This window comes from Falco biarmicus, chromosome 3, assembly GCF_023638135.1.
Source record: "Falco biarmicus isolate bFalBia1 chromosome 3, bFalBia1.pri, whole genome shotgun sequence".
Lineage (NCBI taxonomy): Eukaryota > Metazoa > Chordata > Aves > Falconiformes > Falconidae > Falco > Falco biarmicus.
In genome coordinates this window covers 19750490-19771590 of record NC_079290.1, presented here as the reverse complement: position 1 = coordinate 19771590, position 21101 = coordinate 19750490, and the positions used below count along the sequence as shown (strand labels likewise).

The window sequence follows — 21101 nt, the reverse complement described above, 5'->3', positions numbered from 1 at the left end:
AAATATGTCTGCTTTAGGTAATGAGAAAAGTGTTGTCATGTTCAGTTTCTTCTCTCTTTCAATGTAGAGTTCCTTCTATTTATCATTTGAACACATAGTGTTTTGTGCAGTCTTATTAATATTTCTGTGAGGGGAGCATCGCTGTTGGAGATTGAGGGTCAAATTCATTAGCTTGAAGTTGGTGGACCAAACCAATGTATAGTAATTGAGAATGTAACCCATAAGTACATAGAAAAAAAAAAAGACCTTGTGTCTGTGTTGTAGAACTGCATAGCAGCAGATTTTTTTTTTTTTTTAAATCCAAGAACTAATCAACAGAAAAGAAGAAATACAGGTACATATCTTCCTGTCCCATTCTCTGGATTTAGATGAACATTTTTCTTCAAGATGAAGTATGTTGAAAAACATAACTTTGCTTTGAGACTGTTTCTGGCCCCAAGCAATAGACTTGGAATCTGTAGAGTGTTGAAGATTCCCATTTCCCAAGAAAGAGTGGGCAACTTGTGTGAGCAGGTGTACAGCTCTGCAGGCCATTTTGTGTAAGAACATGCTGGAATAAGATGAGATGAGGGAAACCTGTGCAGCTCTTAAATAGTACAGTTGAAAGGTGAGCATTAGGCACCACGGAACTAAGCGTAACTTTTTGAAAGGGCTATTTTCCCCCTGGGAACCTCCACAGTCAAGGAGTCTGGGATTGTATAAGTTCACGTGTGACTTTACTTAACAACCTGAAAAAAAAAAATGGTTAGCCAGATTTTAAAGAACGATTATGCCTTGAAGTGTATTTTGGGATAGGATCTGTCAGTGCAGGCCATTCACCCCTTGCAGAGCTCAGATGGTTCTACACCTGCACTGAAGTCAATGCCAGCAGGTCTGTTTGCTAAAGCATTATTAACTAACATTAAACAAGGGCTTTTCATGACAGTTGCATTTTCTTAAGTGATATATGAGATTTCATGAAGAGTTAAAGCATTGCTCTAATTCCAAAATGCTTGCTTTTCTTTCTCAGTGTGTAAAGCAGCCAAAGCTGACCTGGCATTCCTGGTGGATGGGTCATGGAGTATTGGAGATGACAATTTCAATAAAATAATTAGCTTTCTCTATAGCACGGTTGGAGCTTTGGATAAGATTGGTCCTGATGGAACACAGGTAATCCACATGTAGAGACACAGAGGATGCATAGACTTGACAGGGTATTTTACTGTAGCACCAGAAGGGGAATGTATAAAAAAAATAACTGACATCATTTCACAGTTCATTTGAAGATATAAACTGGTTTAGGACAGCACTTTTTTTCCCAATATCTTCTTCTATACACACCGTATGGTGGAACTAATGATACGAATTTTGCTAGCATGAAAGCTAAGTATCATTTCGGTCTTCTCTAAATCATTCTAATGAGATTTCAGTTGTGTTAATGTTTTTGGTATTGGTACTCACTGTGGTGTTTATTTCTATATAAGCTAAAAATGGCATTGATAAGGAAAATTAAAGGTTTGTTTATTTAAAATCACGTGCTCTACAGAGTCTAAAGTGCTTGAAATAAAATACAGTATTTATAATGATTATTTGGTTTATGTATTTGATTAAAGATGCTTGAATCTGCTCCATAAAGATTATTGGCAAATCTACTGTTGTTTGAAGTGTTACTTGTGCAATATGCAGTTTGGGATTGCATTGAAAATTATTTTTAACTGGTCCAAAGCCTGAAGAATGCTCAGTTTTTACTGTTTCTTGCTATACAGCTGTTTTCGCAGAATGTAGTCCATGGTGCTTCAGAAACTGAAGCCCAAGCTTAAGCCTAAGCATGTGAATAGCTCTTTTTAAACAAGGGGCAGCACTTACAGAATATGAGGTTCAATATATGTTTTGTGAGTTGTAAAGGTTTAGTGCACAGTATTGAAATACAGGGTCTGGACTCATGTAACGTCATATTTAGGAGAGACTGTTTCAGAATATGGTCTTGCATCTTTCTATTACTTGCTTCAGTATTGCTTCCTAACTTAATTTACTTATGTGCAGGTATTAATTTGTGGAGACTGAATTAAGTCCCTGCAGTTTTGTGTATGAGTAACTGTACACACGTGAGCAACTGTAACTAGGATTTTGCTTTTGGGCTTGATTGAGAGTGCTCTGCCAAAGTGGGTATTTACTTTTCTCATCCTGTTTGCTGCAGAATGAAACCAGAAAGTGTTAGATTATTGCCAAGGCTTCAGAGAGTAAAATTAAACATTATTTAGTGAAAGCTTCTTAAAAAGAAAAGAAATTCTGGCTTCAATTTAAGGATGAACCAAAGTCACAAGATAAATCTTGTTTTAAATGCACTGATTCACTTACTTTTTGCTTATACACTGGGTGGTGCTTTAGTAATGAACACATCTTCTGTGTGCACAGGTGGCAATAATTCAGTTCAGTGATGATCCCAGGACAGAATTTAAATTAAATGCATACAAAACAAAAGAGACTCTTCTTGAAGCTATTCAGCAAATAGCCTACAAAGGAGGAAATACAAAAACAGGTGAGAAAGGTCATGATGATGATGCAGATTTTCTCCCTGGTTCTTTCTGTGCAGTATTTCTTTCCCATTTGCTAAGTGGTTTATATAAGTGCAAAACCAGTGACAACGTGTTATCTCCAAGCTGGAGGTGAAAGGTTAGTTTTTTAAACTTTGAAGTTAGAAAGTCTTCATAATCTGCAGTTGACACTCTTCACCTCTTGCTGCTGGGTATTCACCCCTCTGATCAGCAGTGATGTCAAGGATCAAGGAGGAAGGGAAGAAAGGAGAAAGGCAGCAAGGCAGAAGTGAGTTTGCGGATTGTGGGAGGTGGAATGGGGAGCAATATGAAATCAGCTTGGCAAGTGGAAAAGTAGGAGGGGAGATAAGGTGGGAGGGAGGATGTAGAAAACAGTGGACAGAGTGGAGGATCTGCTTGGTTATAAGCCAGGACAGTTAAGCCTCAGTGGTATGTTTAAGACTAGGCTGGGGGAAGATGTCTGTTAACTGAATGGAGTTATATTTTAATTAATCCCTTAACATAGCTCTCTGATGTGAAGAAATTAAAGATGACTGCTGAAAGAGTTAAAATCTGTTTTAGTTGGAAACCTATGTTTTATTATTCTCAGACTGCACAGAAATTTCTTGCAGCTGTTGCATTGCATTCCAGTCTCAGTCATATCAAAATAACACGTTTTTGGTTTACTCAAGAAAATGTTACAATGGCACTTCCAGTTGTTACCTGGATTGGGCCCTACAATCCAGTAAGGGAAGATTTTGTTACTTCTAACCTGCACAGAATACCATTTCCCACACATGTCATGCTCTTGATCTTCACCTTCTAGATTGAGAAATTGATGGCTGAAGTCATCAAATTTTCAAAGGTCAAAATTAAACTTTTCTGAATCTCTATTTTAATAACTACTGAGTGCGCTAATTTACAGACTGCTCAGGACCTGACAGATTTCTCTTTTTATCGATGTCTAACATACGATATGAGAAGCCAAGAGAAATTGGATTTATGTCACAGTAGAAGCATGCTGTCAATTTTTTCTGTTTCAGGCAAAGCCATTAAACATGCAAGAGAATTCCTGTTTACTGGAGAGGCAGGCATGAGAAGGGGCATCCCAAAGGTTTTGGTTGTCATTACTGATGGGCGATCACAAGATGATGTGAACAAAGTCTCCAGAGAAATGCAACTAGATGGTAAAATGTGTAGTTTCAAGAATTATTCATATTTTCCTTTTTCTCATTAATTATGAATACATAAGTGTGGGCATGAGATAAGGGTAAATTTTGCTCCAGGAAGATTTCCAAGTTTAAAGAAAACAGGCAGTAGTTGCTGAGAAACTCAAAATATCACTAAGCTATGGTTAGATTCTGGATTTTGTTCGGTGATTAATGCTTTTATTTTTCATTTTGATGGCAGTGCTAAAATCATGTAGTAGTCAGTGGAATTGCTCTCAGGATGAATACTTTAGAGGACATGATCCTGAGAACATGGACTGTCATCTGTGAAGTGTAGTCTTGCAGTTACCAGCAAACCGAATGGTTTTGTTTCCTATACAAGAGGTCCTTTGAAAATTCTTTCATATATTCTTTTACTGGTTGTGATCTGCTCTCATGTTACAGTAATTACCTTAGGATTTTTTCTTTAAAGCACTGATTTTAGAGCTTTAAGCAGCCATACAGTGTTGTGAGTCTAAGCATAAGAACTGGGGTAGTTGCAGAAATGTCTGGTACTGAGGATTGTATCAAAACCCAAAGGGTGCAGTGGGCTACATGGACAAAACCAAAGGATGGAAGAAAAAAGTTATCATCCTTTTAATGTGAGGAGATCTAAGAAGAAGTTACATATGTGCTTTTTTATTTGCCTTTACACTTTGGCAGCTAAGAAGTTACCAGCATATATTACTGACTCTTGAAACACAATCATTGATCTTGGCTGCTTGCTTATATTGTTGCTAGATGCTGAGTGCAGCGTCTTCATGAATAAGATCATATCATAAAATAGTGGAGCATGCATAACTTGTTTTAATACCAGTCAAGAAACCCCCATATTTGTGAATTAATTGGAGTGTGTATCTAAGCTGAACAGAAAATTTTTAACTGGCAGGTAAGTCTTGCCATTGCCTTATTAACTATTAGACTGGCAATGACCTCAAGAGGAGATGGCACGTGGTGGGGGTTCAGTTGCTGATTGGGATGTGTCGCCTTGGACAAATGACTTCCTCTCTCCCATTTCTTTTTATGCATGCTGCATGTGTAGGCTGCGGATAGGCTGTAGCAGGTAGTGACTTGCATCTACAATAGAGACTGGCATGAAGAGGTGCTGATATTGGATGAGACATGAAGATATTGTTATAATACATTAATTCAAAGTTTTGTTATGTTAAAAGCTCTGCAGAATGTGATGAATGCCCTTGGGCCTTATTCAAGCTAAAAGACAATCTTGATTGACTGGAGTGAATTTGGGACTGAGCCATGCGAGAACAGTGTGTCCATTAACAATATTCAGCCTGATGTAGACAGGTTTTTTCTTTATCTTTTATGGAAAGGAAAATGTTGAAAACGTTTTAGCTACTTTGCTGTTCCTTAAACATATAGGATACAATTTCCGTTTAATTTTAATCTTGTAAGTCAGGCCCAAATTTCAAAATATATCCATGCAGAATATATCGAACAAATTCAACCAGTGCAGTTAAGTTGCTGGTGAAATGAGAATGCATTTATTTCAGTATGCATTCATGAGGCAGCAGTGGCTCGAAAACTCTGATTAATATATGGCACAGAACAAAATCTGTGAAAGACCTACAGGAAATTAATTTCTGTACTTTGTATTTATGATATACTTGATACATGGATATTTTTGTGTGTCATACAGTACAGCATTAAATTAGAAAAGCATTTAAACTTATGCAAGAATTTTAAACTACGAGTGGTCTTATATGTGTTCAAGAAAACATGCTTTAATTAACTGATTAAGCATAAATAGCCGAAGGAAATACCTCACAGAGAATGTATTACCTTTATTTTAGATTACATGCATTAATTTTCTTGTGTTGCAGGATAATAATAGAATTTCCAACTTTATATTTAATCAGGAAAGGAGCCAGTGCAAATACAGTGGTGTTCATATTGTATTTCCACTCTCTAAATGAATGACTCACAAGAGTGTTCTTTTTTCTTTTACAGGTTTCAGCTTTTTTGCTATTGGAGTAGCTGATGCTGACTATTCAGAATTAGTTAATATTGGCAGCAAGCCCAGTGAACGACATGTCTTCTTTGTGGATGACTTTGATGCCTTTACAAAGATTGAAGATGAGCTGATCACTTTTGTTTGTGAAACTGCATCAGCAAGTTAGTCATTTTGACTTACACTTGCTTCTAAAATAAGTGCTAAATAGTGGGGGTTTTCTAACGATTAATTTTCTATTAAGAGATATTCTTGATCTTTTAAACATAATTTACTGCAGGTATTGTAAACTCAAATGTTATTTCCAGAAAAGATTAAGGAAATGAAAGTGTTGTGACTTCAGAATAATCAATGGTTGTTTGTTATAAATCCAAGATACAGCCATTGATTGTCAGAAACTTACTTCAGACATGAAACATTGTTAATGGGTCAGAATTTTGTCATAAAAAGTTAATTACATTTTATTTCCTAGGCTACCATCTGTAAGAGCACAGTTAGCTACATTTATTATTACTCAGATCACCATGGATAATTTGTTAATGGAGAGCTAATCATTAATGTTTGTATTATCAGAGAAAGTAGAAGAGTTGTAGCCTAAAGAAAAGCATAAAATATGCCCAAACTCTTTGAAATCTGTGAAAATGCCATACTTCAGACTCTTTATGAAAATGAAGGGAAAGACTTTCTGGAACAACACCTAATGGTTAGAGTTCAATCATTTATTTGCTTTTAGGTGTGTGCCCGCAATATGTTTCCTTATATATAAGAAGCCAGGAAGTAGGCACTGTATAGCTGACATGAATAATTGGTGATTGTACAGAGTTCTTGTGCATAGGACTGTTTGTTATCATGAAACTGTAAATTATGTCAGAGCTGCTAAGCACAAATATGTTGCTTGTGTCCCATCAGTTCTTTGGTTTTGAGCAGAAACTCTGCTTTCAGTGAAAGAGAGAATGTTGATTACTGAGAATACTCAACAGTAGCATTTGTAGGTCGCTTGTGCTTGTATTCCAAAAGTGATCTCTCTGAATATGAGTATCCTGGGGTGCCATATTTGACACCCTGCCTCTAGGCTTATTGATTGCCCTGGGCACTTTTCCTGGAAGAGATTAGTGTGCTTTCTTCCCTACCAGAGGAAAAATATGAACCAGATTTACAACTATTTAAAATATGTGCACACGTCTTAAGGGCTGCATGCAGTTCTGGTCTGTGTTGCTCATGAAAGCTATTGTGAAGTTTGAAAAGGTACAGAGGATGCCAGCTAAAGTAATTGAACTTGATTGAGATTGAGTTAAGCTGGAGAAATTCACAAATAGAGAATTAGGGAGCATTGGCTGAAACACAGTATAAGACATACTTTTTTATGCAGCAGGCAGTGAATTTGTGTCCACAAGAGGTTATGAAGGCAGGTTCATAGGAGTAGACAAATTCATAGGCAACAGATCCATGAAAGGATGTTAAATGGAACGCACAGGGATGTACTCTTTAACATCTTTGCTGCAACCCTTGTGGATCCTAAGGAGCATCAACCGAATGGGGTAGAAAGTGGCTGGGTTTGCATGCCCTTCCTAAAGAGCATCTCCTTTTGCTACTGTTGGGGATAGAGTACTGGGCTGAGTGGATCGTTGTTCTGACCCAGTGGGACATCACTTGTATCCTTAAATGTATCTTTCCTTCTTTTCCAGCCTGCCCATTGGTAGTTAAAGATGGCAACAATTTTGCAGGTACAGTATTTTTGTGTTTATTTTTGTTCCTGATTTATGGAATCATTTTCATTACCGGATTTTCACAATATTAGGCAATAATTTTCCCTTTACGCTAACAGCTGTTAAACAGATGGTGAATGAAACTCTTTGATGCAACTGGCTTTGTCATTTATTTGTTTCCTGTAATGCGGTATTAATTTAAATTAATAGAATGTATGTTTTGATACCTTCCAGGATTTAAAATGATGGAAATGTTTGGATTGGTTGAAAAGGAGTTTTCAGCTGTAGAAGGGGTTTCAATGGAACCTGGTACATTTAATGTTTACCCATGTTACAGACTGCACAAGGATGCCCTGGTATCCCAGCCTACCAAGTATGTATTAACATATAAGTATTCATAAAACACATGAAGGTAATTGTCTAGTGCAGACAATTCTTTGTTTCAGGGACCAATATTTTCATGTCAGAAGAGCAGAGATGCTAGTGTATATCTACATTATACTAATGAGTAGGAAGAGTGTCTGGGGTCCTGAGTTCTCGATCAGTTTCATTCAAAAATAGCACTTGTGCGTAAAAGTTAGTAAGCCCACTGGCTCTTTTGGGTTTCTTGTATGAGCCAGTTTCAGGCTTGTGCCAGTTTAGCACCTAGCAATTTCATGCAGGGGTATGTCTGGGCAGATTCCAGTATGTAGTACTTTGTGAAAGGTGCCTGTGGAATGCAAGTTGAAGTCTTACAGAGTGCAGAATGTCTTTGAAGTGGGGTCAGAATGAGAACCTGCTTTAGCTGTCCTCGGTCACTTTTACTTGAGTCCAAGTCCGTTTGTTGATTACAAAGGAAGATTATCTCATTATGCTGAAATGAGTCTGTGTGAACACGGTCTAGTAGCTTCCTGGAAGGCAGGACATAGTTCACTGATTGGGAGAGAAATGGAGGAAGTGATGAAGAAACCTCTGACCAAACTTTTACAGTCATTCCTCAGAGAGGAAGTGATGGAAACTCTCAGTTTCTTCTATGACCACTGTGTATGTTGTGTTTGGTTCCTCTCAGTCCAGTCCCCCACTTTGTATTAAGTTGCACCAGAGAAAAACAGTAGCCCTGCTGGATTAATCATGGGAAGATGTAACAAAAAGTATCCTTTAGGTGAGATAAGGAAGAAAAACAGTGGGAAATTACTTTTGAGGTTTATATTAAATGTCAGATTAGTCTTTTTGTGTGATTGTGATTATCTTCTTGTATCCCAGGTGGAGCTATACTTTTTTTTTTTGGTGGTTTTTTTTTTTTTGCATTCTTCATATTTAGTGTCCTCCTGGGTCTAGATGGGCTGAAATTTCCAGGGATTGGCATTTCTCACTTCTTTTTCACTTTCTGCTTCTTTCTAATTGGATCTGCTGCATTTATATGCTCTTCTCTTGCTGCCATCCTAGCCCAATTTTACTGCTTCATTAGACTTTCACTGCCTTTCACTTGATGATCTACAGGTACGTCTGAATAATAACACTTGGTTTTGTCATCTCATCTGTGCACTGAATGCCATTAATATTATTCTCCTTTTTGAGCTCTGTATCCCCAAACCCTGTTTGCCCCACCCTGATTACTGATTTTTTTTCATTCTTTGTACAGTAGGCATACTGTAAGGCTTTTTTTTTCCTTGCTTTTTTTTTTTTTTTTTTTTTTTGTACCTATTCAGTACCCTTCCCTTTTCTCTATGGGAAATTTGCAGTGTAACATCATGTTTGATCATCTGAAAACACTGTGCAGCACATATTGATTATATATCACATTTAACTCCTTTTCCAGCATGATTAACATCTATACATCTTACATGTGCTAGAAACATTTAGAAGGAATGAATCATATTTGGGGAAAATAAATTGATTAAATAACCTCTTCAGGCTTCTTTCAGATGCCTTTATTGTGATTTTAAGAAATCGGGCCAATTAACATTTTCAAAATATAGTTAGTAGTTTCAGACACTCACCCAAATGTCCCACTTTGGGATTTGGCAATGAAAGATTAATTTAAATTTGAAGTACTAAATAAAAAAAAATTATGAAAAGGTGTAAAATTACATACTTATTTTATGTCATGTATTTCCTTTCTCTTCTGCAAAAATTCTAGAACAGATTGTGTTTCTGTATGTGTGAACTGTTTTGGCTTCACTTTCTTATATAGTGGCTTTGAAATGTGTAAGCTAAATTCCCTATAATTTAGAAAGCTTCCTTTAACAGTCTCTGTCATGGCTAATTTTAATCCATTAGTAATGGTTAAATGACAAAGGATATGCCTATTGAGATTGGTCTTCCAAGCAACTTCTATTTTCATTGTCCGTTAAACCACGTAATAACAAAGGTCTTGTGAGTAGCTACTGTTTTTTAAAAGCTTTTAATATAATTAATTGCATCTTTACTTCAAAATGACCTCTGATTTGATCTTCAAATTAAAGAAAAAAAGAATAATTTAGCACAATTTTGTAAATTTCAAGGAAAAAAATCTCCTTTCTTCATAAGTATTCTTTTATTATTTATCAATTTGAGTAGATTTTGCAAACACTTACTCATACTGCTTCTCAGTCTTGACTTCCAAAGAAATACACAGAGTAATAGGAAGTATGTTAGCTGAACAGATGGTGAGTAAATCACCAGTTTTAATGTTTCTTTCAGTTTGAAAGGTGTTCTTTCTCTTACAGGTATTTGCATCCTGAAGGTCTCCCTTCTGATTACACCATTACGTTTCTCTTCCGTATACTTCCTGACACACCTCCAGAGCCATTTGCTCTTTGGGAGATTTTAAATGAAGGATATGAACCACTGGTTGGAGTTATTTTAGACAGTATGTATTTTGTGTTTTGTCAGTGACTTTTTCTTTAACTGAATGAATGATTCATTCTGTGTCTAGATTTATTATTGCCAGTGTTATAATATCCTGCCAGAACAGTTACCTGAATCCGGAAGGTGAGAGTCTCTAATGTATGTTTTTTAGATTTAATTTAATGGAGTTTAATTTGCAGTTAAGAGTCAAATTTCGAGTACGCTGCTCTAAACTGGGAGTAATGATACTGAAATGCAAAGAGCTGTACTGGATGTAAATTGATATAAGGAATTTACTCATTTGCTTTTAAAATTTCAACTGCTCTGAATCTGTTTCTAATAGAATCTGTCTTGATATATGCCAGTGGTACTGACAGTATGGTATACATAGAGGAAATGCAGTCTGGGGATAGTAGACTTAAAGCTAGAGACATGATCTCTGGATGATTCTTTTCATTTCTACTTGATTTGACTTCCACAACTGTAAACCAGGGATTATAATTTAGGTTTCCATATTTACTGTTGAAAAGATGCAGATACCACGGTAGATGTTCTTCATAGCTGCCAATTTTAAAAGAGATATATTAGTACTTATCTTTCTTTCTTTCCTAGAATTTTTTAGATAAGTCACCTTGAAATAGGTAGAAATCAGGCATTTAGCTAGCTTGAGGATCTGTATCTGCTTTCCTTGTCCAAGTCCCACACAGAACTAGAGGGAGAGTAGGATCACATAGACATGGGTGAGGTAGGCTCCCAACCACTGGCCCATCCTTTTTGTCAAACCGCAAAAGACCTTTCCTCTGAAATAACTTGTTTCTTCTGGGTCAGTATATCACTTATGAATGTGTTTTACCAACTTTAGATCTGATATCATTTGCACTCTTTGTAACACAAAATGGACTCTTTTAAATAATGTATCAGGCCTTTTCTTCCTCTAACACAGAGCCCTTATTTTTATTCTCACACAGATGGTGGTAAAACCCTGACTTTCTTTAACTACGACTACAAAGGAGATTTTCAAACTGTGACTTTTGAAGGTCCTGAAATAAGGAAGATATTTTATGGGAGTTTTCATAAGGTTAGTAATGGTAGTAGAGAAAAAACCAAAAACCAAACCACTCTGAATAAAGATGTGTGAATTTTTCATGTTTTGAAATCTTCCTTCATGTGGTCAACCACTGCCAATAGAAATGTGTTTTGCGTATTCAGAATCATGTACCAAGCTGTTTTAAGTCTCTTTGCAATAATGAACTAACGTTAAAGAAGTCATAGTTTTTGTGATGAAGCTGATATGATAAATTTTCATCTCATGCTTTGTGCCTCTGTTTTAGAGTTGATTAAAAATACTTGTCTTGAAATGTAATTTAGAGATAAATTGACTTCTCCTTTTAAGGTTTGGATTAGAAATGTCATTCAATGAAAAGAAAATGTTAAGCAAAAAAAAATATACTCTTTTTTTGACTAGAGCTGTTATTTTTAAACATATTTTAAGGGCTATGCCGTTACAAACTTTTCTTGGCTGTTAGAGAACTCACAACATTCTTTCTGAAAGCAGATGAAGTAGTGCTGGGATTGTAGCACATATTTGTTGTGGAAGGTGCTTTTGTTGTTCACTTTTATTCCTGATGTTTGTATCTTTCCTAAATAAAAAAAGGAAGCTGTGGACTGAGGGACGGTATTTACAAAGCTCAACTTTTCTGTACTTGTTTTTTAATCAAGAGCAAGAAAGAGAAGGTAGGACAGAGCTGGGGTCTAATTCTGACTCTTTTAAGTTGTACTTTGGAACAATATATGGCACTTTAGCAAATTCTCCTCTTAAGCATTTTTCTGTATTTTGAATGATGATCCTTGCTAGATGTGTGTTTGAAAAGTGCACAAGACCAAATTCATAGCAGCTTTTCAGTTATTTATTTCCAGCTGAGCCCAGACCAAAGCAGCCAAAGGACTTCTTCCTGCCATTCTCTGACCTTGGGCTCCGATCCCCATGTAGTTAGTGTACTGGTATAGAGAAGATATTACATTTCTACCAGCTTTTCATCTGGTGTCCCCCCTCCCTCAAATTGTCCTTTCCTTTGCTTAACTGAGAGTTTGCTCATGACAGGACGGTTGTGGCTAGGATTGTCCTCTCTGCTGGGAATGTCTTTGCTGCATCATCAATGTGCAACAGAGTGTGAGTCAAGGCAGAAGGGAAGTAACTTGGTTGCTGTGTTCTGCTTTTCTGTACCACGTTTGATGTGGTTTGATCTTTTTCAGTGTAAAAACTTCACTACAAAAGGTTTTGCTGTGTTGTTAATGTATAATTTACAGACTAAATTTTACTGCTTAGTTTTGGCTTTTGCGAGTGGCTATAAAGGACGTATTGGTGAAATGCAGTGCTATATAGCAGGATTATACAAGGCCCAGGAAGTATTACTGACCACATAAATCAAGGGTTCTTCGGGATCTGGGTGGTGTATGAACATTGTGTGGATCTTTTGCAAGGGATAAATTATTTTCTTACTCAATAAATTATGTGAGGTGCCAGTTTGTATGCAGATGTTCCATAAGCAGAAAAATAAGGTAAATTCATTAAGCAGGTAAGAATTGTAGGATAATTCAGGTTGGAAGGGACCTCTAGAGGTCACCTAGATTATTTGCTGTGGATTATTCTGAGTTTCATTAGCAAACAGGGAGTAAGGGGCTCATTTAAAAAAATACCTGCCTATTCCCAGGAATGTATATATATCCTCTGTGCTCCTTTGTGTGTTAAAACATCTTTTCTTTTGCTTAGTTGCATGTTGTTATCAGCAAGACTACAGCCAAAATAATTATTGACTGCAAACAAGTGGGCGAGAAGACCATTAATGCAGCCGGGAATATTAGTTCTGATGGCATAGAAGTGCTGGGGAGAATGGTCAGATCCAGAGGACCAAGAGACAACTCTGCGCCAGTGAGTAGTACAAGACCAATTCTTTAAAATATTTCAAATATATGAAAAAAGTGTTTGGGATTTCTGCCATTAATTTTAAGTTGAAGCAGAGTGAACTCATATTTCAGACAGTAAAGTTCCAGCATTTCAGAAATTCTGCAAAAGCCTGCAAATAGTTCTCAACTTGGACAAAATCTATTTTTGATTATTTTAATAAATAAGTCACTAGATCATCCTTGTTCAAATGTTATTCGCAAACACGTGTGTGAGCACAGTCGATACATTCGGATATGACTTATGTTCTAAACTTCATTACATGGAGTAATACAATGTATATAACTCCTTTGCCTGGAATAATTTAAACTTTGTTTTGAGTGATGATTATTCCCTATGTCTCTTATACTCTCTTACTCTTTGTTTGCTCTCTATCTTACTGTCTGTTCATTAAATAATTGAACTGGTTTGACACAGATGGCCCCCGAAAGCCCTTGTCTTGGTATATCTAGTTCTTTTATAATATAAAGTATTTAAAATGTGAAAGAACTTTCCCAAGATTAAGTACTCTGTCATTCCTATGAAATTATTCTCTTAGAAGCAGTAATTGATCATTGGGTTGGCATGGCAACCTATGGGAGTCTTTCAGTTTTGCTCCGGATGTCATTAAGAAGGTTTATTTGGGTTTTTCAGGTAGATTTAGTTGTTTAAGAAGAATTGACAGTGTGTGATGAGCTTAGGAAGGCTTCTTTGCTCTATTGTATGATTGCTGATTTTCTTTGAACTTCCTTGACCCTCCAAGGAGGTTAGCAGAGAATGTGAACTTTGAACTCAAGGCTTGATTTGAACAGGAATGAAGTGTCAAAAATGTATTCACTTGCTACTGTGTGGAAATACTCATTTTTAGTAAAAAATGTGCCCTTGGAATATATCTCTGTGTACAAAAAAGAGCCTTGGGACCTCAAACTTATGGATAATAGTTATATGAAAACTCTAAAGACAATTACACAGAGAAACCTTTGTAGTCACATTCCAATAGAAACAGAAAAAGGCAGACTTAGGAAATCTTGGCATTAGAGAAAGCTTTGTAAAGAAATGGTGTCTTTTGTTAGAACCCAGGAATCTATAAAAGAGACTGCCCACTCACTGAAAAATTTGGTTTTGTTCACATGAACTGCGAAACTGATGTAAGACTACAAATGGGTAGCTGAAGATGAAAATTCTTTACTCCGCAGTACTGTTTAGCTTCCTTCAAGTATTGCTGCATACACCAAATTATAAGCAGGTCAAAAAAGCACCCAAATACCATTCTTTAAAGTCTCCATTCTGCACATTTTATTCATATTGAGTAGAACTTGTATGAATAGCCACATTTAAGGCATGAATGAGTTGGTTTCCTCTGCTCCAAAAAATTAGAGGACATCAAAGGAAGCTAGTAGGAGGCAGGATAGAGGCTCCTCTCACAACAGGTAGTAGATCAGTGCAGCTCCTTGTAGAATTTTGTGGGTGTTAAATATTTACATAGATCGTAGGGAAGCCTGGACAGATGAATGAAATGGAAATATTGGTTGTTAACAAACCTGTGGCAGGAAATCCCTGATCTGAAAGTCATGAAAGCTGGTAGACCGTAAGGTAGAAGTACACATGTGCCTCCTTAGATATTGCTTTTGCCACCATTGGAATTAGAATTCTGGGATTTAGTTGGTTCTGGTGTCTTCACAGTTTTAAAAGGCTCATGAAGGCTGGCATACAAGAAAAAATCCTATTCGTAAGACGTTAAAAATAGGTTTGAATTGATATAAAAATTGGGGCTTGTTGGTAGTTCTGAAAAGTTCTTTTTTCATCAGCTGTATTTTCATGAAATGCTTTAATCTTAGTCTTAGACGTGTGTATTATCTAAAATAAAAACTGACAGGCAGTTATTTTGGAATAAAATTATGGATGTTCTGTTCTGACTGTATTCACATATAGCAGTTTAACATAGTCAGAATGTTTTTAGTGTATTTTTTTAAATAAATGAATCTAGTGCAATCACCTGAATTCTGCAAAACATTTCAATTTTGAGGGAATATAATTATATCAGTGTTTTTTCCCATCGATGCATATGGTGTGCAACAGTTCAGTGAACAGGCAAAAATATAGATAGATAGGACAAAAAGAGGATTAGGCTAAAGGTGCCTAGCCCTTTTAACATCTCTCAATAGTGATGCATCTCTGGGTCAAACACTCCAGCCAACTAGAGCAATGAAACCTGACTGTGACATGCAACAAATAATGTTATTTATTCCTTCAGTGGGATTTAATAAAAAGTCCAGCTTTAAAACGTAATGCGTGATGTGGTCTGCTCTTGAGAAATCTTTGCAGAACTGTAGCCTGATCAGATGAGGATGGTCAGAGTTTTCCATCTCACTGATTCTGCTTGTGGGGCTGGACATTTAGAAAGCAAAATCAGTATGAATGCAGAGAATTATGAATAAATGTTTAATGGTAGAAAAGAAAGCTTTGTTTAATTATTTAGCTTGAGTCAGAGCAACCCACGTAATATTTTAAAATAAGAATACTGAGTCATTCAACATTTGGATGGTGAATACAGCAATTTGGAGAATGTCTGTTTTCTCTTTATTTTACACCAACATGCTTTATCACTATGGATCTCTAGATTGTCTAATCCAGAGAAAATGAATGCGTGTACACGCCTATGTAGGACTGCATAAATTTAGCCAATACTGTCAACCTTCCATTGTTCATGATAACAGAATAGCTTGGGCTGGACTGGGTTATGGAGAAAATGGCAATCTGCCATTCTTCTGAAGCTAAGCTGCTTTCTGCATAAGCAGCTCAGGTGTTGCTGCACTCCTTTTCTGGATGTCTTATTTGCTTAAGTATAGTATCATGCAAATGCTGAGGGTCATTCTGAGTCCCAGAGCAGTACATTCATGTACTACTATGCTCAGGCTAATGAGTTCTCCTGGGATTGGTAGCTTTGGGATGTGTAGCAGAGAGGCATCTAAGTGGCTCCACATGGAACCAGCTTGTATTTGACATAGCCAGGGACACAGACTTGCTGGACTCAGGATAGACCTTTGTGGGGCCAAATCAAGGGTCCCAAAGCTGCCTTCATGCTGCCTGCGCTTCAGCTATCTAAGGTGTTTACAGCATGGAGCCAGCTCACGTGGGTCTGCATCTGTAGCGCAGCATATCTACAAACCAGATAATCTGCTGGCAGGTAAGAGGAGTTTCTATGTGTATGAAAGTTTTCCTTTGTTTAAAATATAATAGTTTACCTATAATAGAAAAAAAAATGAGGCGAAACTGAAGGTGTGCATCTGTAGTTCATTCTAGCAGCTTTAGAAACAGTGCAGCTTTAAGAAAATTTTTAATTTCACTCCTCTCCAGTTCTAGTGTTAAAATAATGGCACTGAAAATAATAATGGGAGCAAACCCAAAGATAGTTCTATCTCTAGCAGTTCCTCAAATTTTTTAACATATGGGGTTAATTTAATAGTGTGTTCTGTTCCATTCCCCTGTCTATTCAGTATGCACATAAATGAAGCATGGAAAAAGAATAGGAATAGTAACAGAAGAAAGCTTCATTCCTCTAAACCTCTTTGTTCAGTTTAAGGCTGCAAAGGAGATAATTGGTTTTCCAATTGGTTTTACCATTGAGTCCTGTTCAGTATATTGCTTCTGATTACCTAGCAGCCTTTTACCAAATGTGTGTGTTCTCATAGATTAAATGCTTGCTCAAACCATGTTCACAGACCTGTGGTGGGAATTTTCTGCCCATGTTGTCATGTACTGAGCAAGCTTTTCGTCATCCTTAAACTGTCATTACCTGGGGATAATATGGATAAGAGAGGGCATATTCTAAAGTAAAATAAAACTGGAGAAAATGATTAATATTATTTGTGGTTCAGCTTCAGTGTAAGTAATAAGCTACAGGCGACCTTGTCCCAGATAAAATATGAGCATCAGACCAGTGGTTTAAAAGGAATTACTCAGTTTTGAGAAGCTGAGCTCTCTTTTGCCTGACTCTTGATGCCTCCTTTACTACAAAAAAGTATTGGGAGACACCATTGGGCAAAATCAGAAATTTAATCAAGGAGGTGGGGGTAATCCAAGAAATACCTGCAGCATTTAACCTTGAACAGCTTGCTTAATCCATGTAATGTCTGACAGTTCAGACAAGTTTGTTAGAACACAAGCCTTTTACCGTTCAAATTAACATATTTGTGGCTAGCTGCTTGAATTTGACAGCCTTCCTCTGTCTAGTCGAAGTGCTTGAATCAAGGTAGCTTTACTTGCTGATGTCTCCATTTTGCAATGATCTTACAACTAACAGTCATCTTGCACATCGCTCTTGTTTTGAAACAGTTGCAGTTACAGATGTTTGACATTGTTTGTGCTACCTCATGGGCCAATCGAGACAAATGCTGTGAGCTTCCTGGCTTGGTAAGAAACCTCTTTCAATAACTGTAGAGTTTACCTTTTACTTTTCCCTTTATTGAGACAAATGTTTTAATGGAAATGGATGGGTAAGAGTTATAAAAAAAGCTCAAGTATGCTTTGATTACTTGTCCTATTGAAAGTCTAAGAGATGTATGTTTCTGAATCAAGTAGGTGCTTTTGAGGCATCCACACAGTACCGTATCTCAGATTCATAAAATTCTTAACTTCTGAATCGAAGTTTTAGTTTCATAAAATTCTTAACTTCTGAATCAAAGTTTTGGACATCATTCTCTTCTTATCTTGATCTTTCTTTAGAGAGATGAGGAAAATTGCCCTGCCCTTCCTCATGCTTGTTCCTGTTCAGAAGCTAATAAGGGTCCTCTTGGACCTCCTGGACCACCGGTAAGGTTTTATTCAGGTTTGTGGTTGACTGTACCAAACAGTCTGCTGGCCACCTTTATTCAAAATATGAATATACTGCCATTGTGTAACTAATAAGGTTAAATTAGGGTTTTACGTGTTGGCAAAAAGATAAAATTACCTTCAATTTGTAGCAAAGATGCCAAGTAATATGCTACAAAAAACCTTGAATCCTGTTATCTGTCTGTAGCATTAGCAGATAAATCATAGTTAATGCCATTTATTTTCAAATTTTTAATCATCTTCTGTCTACGCTAGCACATGCATATTAAATGTAGGTTGGATTTTAGCTTTCTGAAATGCTCAGTTTACAGTGTTCTTATGAATTAAAGATATGGAGTATGACAATGCCACTTGTGTGATAAATGATGAAACAAGACTTTTCTGTCTTAAAAGCCCTACCTAAGTACAATATTTACTGGAAAGTGGAACTAAAAGTGCTGGTTCTGAGAGCTCCTTAGAGGCAGAGAGGTACCTGAAAGCTGTGAAGGGAAAAGAGGATGAAATGAACTGGCTTTGGTGAAAGCTGAATTGAAACTCTTCTAGCTTGCCAGTGAATGATGAAGGACACACTGTCACAACTTTTACCTGTACTTTGTGGTGCTACTTCATAGCACTCGTCTAAGTGTTTACTGTGTAACTCTTAAGTAAATGTATATTTAAGTTCCTTGCGTAACCAGTGGAACTAGATAGTCTCTTCCAGAAGACAATTATTTAACTTTCCTTCCATCTCAGCATAGTATCTTAGAAAGATGAATAAACCTCCTTTCTCTTTACTGGCTTGTGGAAGAACTCAGACAATGTATCAGACCAGTTAATGGAGATACAGGTCACTAAAGTTAGATAACTCAATCTCACATCCCAAGGCTGATTTTTTAGCAGTTTAGAAAAGTTGTAGGCTCTCTTTGCAATGGTCTATTATAGATTTGGTTTAATGAGACTCCTAACTGGGATGCTGGGGTGTTTGTAGAACAGTCATGTGTTTTTTTTCTTTTACAACTAGATTGAAAACTCTTATTGGCATCTTAGGGCTGCTTGCTAAGTTAGCTTGAGATAAGACCCTATTGTGAAGAAGTTTGAACTGTGTTTCTGTTCATACTGTGTCCTGGTTGGTCCTAGAGCATGTTTTGAAGAGAAAGATCAAGTGAAGAATGTGAAGGAAAATAAGTTTCTGAAAAGGTCTAATTAGCAAATTACATGAGATACATGTTCAACAACAAAATTCACATGCACATAAGACATTCATGTAAGAGATCCTAGCAGACATTTACCCTGTTAACAACTCACTGGTTAGTCTTTCTGCAAGAACTGTTCTGCAAGCTCTGGTACAAAAATTTGGAAAGGAACTCACGATAAAATTCATTGAAGAGCTGTTATCTTGAATAAGGAAAAATTGTTGTGTTCTCCTATTTGAATGTAGATTATAAAGAAAGTATGGATTAAGCTTTTAATTTCTGTATATAGGTGACCAACTTGTGTTCTGTGAAAAAGACAATGGGATAAATCACGCAAAAATGCAACTGAAATGGAGCCATTTGACCACATTTCACAGTAAAATGAAAAATGTTTAAAAATTATTTGACTGGAAGGATGTGTGTTACTATACGAATTCCTGATACGTGTATGTTCTGAACTAAAGTTTAACCTAGCAGTAAAATAATGTTTTACATTTATTACATTTAGGTTTAACAGTGTTCTGAGAATCATAATGCCATGCAAGAGGGGGCCTTAAAATCAAGCAGAAAAATCACTTTCTAGACAGGACAGTATGTGATTCTGGAACTCAGCCTCTTCTAAGTGGTACATTTTTTGCCAGACAGTTAGATGGCATAGCTCTGGAAAAAAGTAAGAGGCCTAGGAAAAAGCGGAGCAAAAGAATAAAGTCAGTGTTCATCTCTGCGCCAACCAAAAGTCAGAAAGTCACATGTGCTATGTCTGGCCAGTACTGCTCCAAGTTGTTAAAATGTCATGTGACTTTTCTGTAAGCCAAGGATTTTACTGTTTAAGAGATCAGAATTCTGCCATGTAGCCAGTTTTAGACATCAGACTAAAAAGACTCCAAATAAAAGGCTTCCATTTGACTGGGATAGTAACTCTGGAAATACTTTTTAAGCTCTTTTAGGAAGTGGGTCATTTTGGGTAAGACAAAGTATCATTTAAAGTTAAGATTACCTGGCAGTTTTCATTATGGGATAGTGGTTTTACAGCTGTATCTTTGCCAGAACTAGATCATGCTCTCTGAAGTTCCCCACTCAAAGTAAGAGTAAGGTATCACACAAACCTGACACCTGCCTTTGAAAGAAGTGTGGCAGAACTGGAGAAGGTGAAAAAGGACACAAAAAATGTTGGAGGATTGGAGAACTTTAATTGCAAAGAAAAGCTTTCAGTGTTTCATAGGTTTTACCTATTAATAAGAAATAAAAGGGGATTTGACAACAGTTGGTTAAGAGTTGTTTATGGGGAAAAGCACTTGTTATTAAGAAGTTACGTAGAATAAGAGAAAAAAAACACAACAAGAATTCTTGGCTAGAAGCAGAAGCCAAAGAAATGAAAAATTTGAAATTGGTCATACAAGCTTAGTTGTGCTGGGGAATAACCACCAAAACAAGTTTATGAGAAAAATGAGGGAGGCTCTTGTGATGTTTTCATCTTAAATCAATGCTTTTCTGGAACCAGGCAAAGGTTACTGGGTTCAAAATGTGAACAAGTGTACCAAATTCACTGTGAATCTTAAAGCATATGATTTCACGGCTCAGCATCAAGCTATTTGTAAGTATATGTTCTTACTCAGTAAAAATGTAATCTGTCTCTGAGAACAAAATGGGAGAAAACTGTGATTTTTTTGAATATTAAAAAGTTGCAGTTATTTTGCTCAGTATTTGCATAAGAATTTTTAATCTGAGAGAGATGCAGGAGAAAGGCAGAGGCAGGAGGGAGGGCGGAGAGAGCTACTGGGCTGGAATGCAGAAATGAGGACCTGAAATTTGGGAACTGGCAACTGGAACATGGTTCTGTGGAGAGCGTGGGATCAGATTTTAGGGCTGGAATTGGTCGTGGCCCTAGAGCTGTGGGATGGAAGTGAGAATACTGAAGGAGCTGAGACAAGGAGTAGAAAACTACTGTGTG

The 21101-nt window shown here is 36.8% G+C and overlaps 1 protein-coding gene across 4 annotated transcripts in view; it reads left to right on the top strand.

The window, feature by feature from the left end:
- The window catches only part of COL14A1 (collagen type XIV alpha 1 chain), a 123696-nt gene that overhangs the window by 73471 nt on the left and 29124 nt on the right, over positions 1–21101 (top strand). For all 4 annotated transcript variants that reach the window (XM_056332623.1, XM_056332622.1, XM_056332625.1 and 1 more), the window contains 11 exons: positions 1010–1149; positions 2395–2518; positions 3557–3700; positions 5690–5854; positions 7376–7414; positions 7631–7769; positions 10084–10226; positions 11173–11282; positions 12975–13133; positions 17481–17558; positions 17871–17957. In XM_056332623.1, coding sequence (XP_056188598.1) covers positions 1010–1149; positions 2395–2518; positions 3557–3700; positions 5690–5854; positions 7376–7414; positions 7631–7769; positions 10084–10226; positions 11173–11282; positions 12975–13133; positions 17481–17558; positions 17871–17957 — 1328 coding nt within the window. The remainder of the gene's footprint in view (positions 1–1009; positions 1150–2394; positions 2519–3556; positions 3701–5689; positions 5855–7375; positions 7415–7630; positions 7770–10083; positions 10227–11172; positions 11283–12974; positions 13134–17480; positions 17559–17870; positions 17958–21101) is intronic.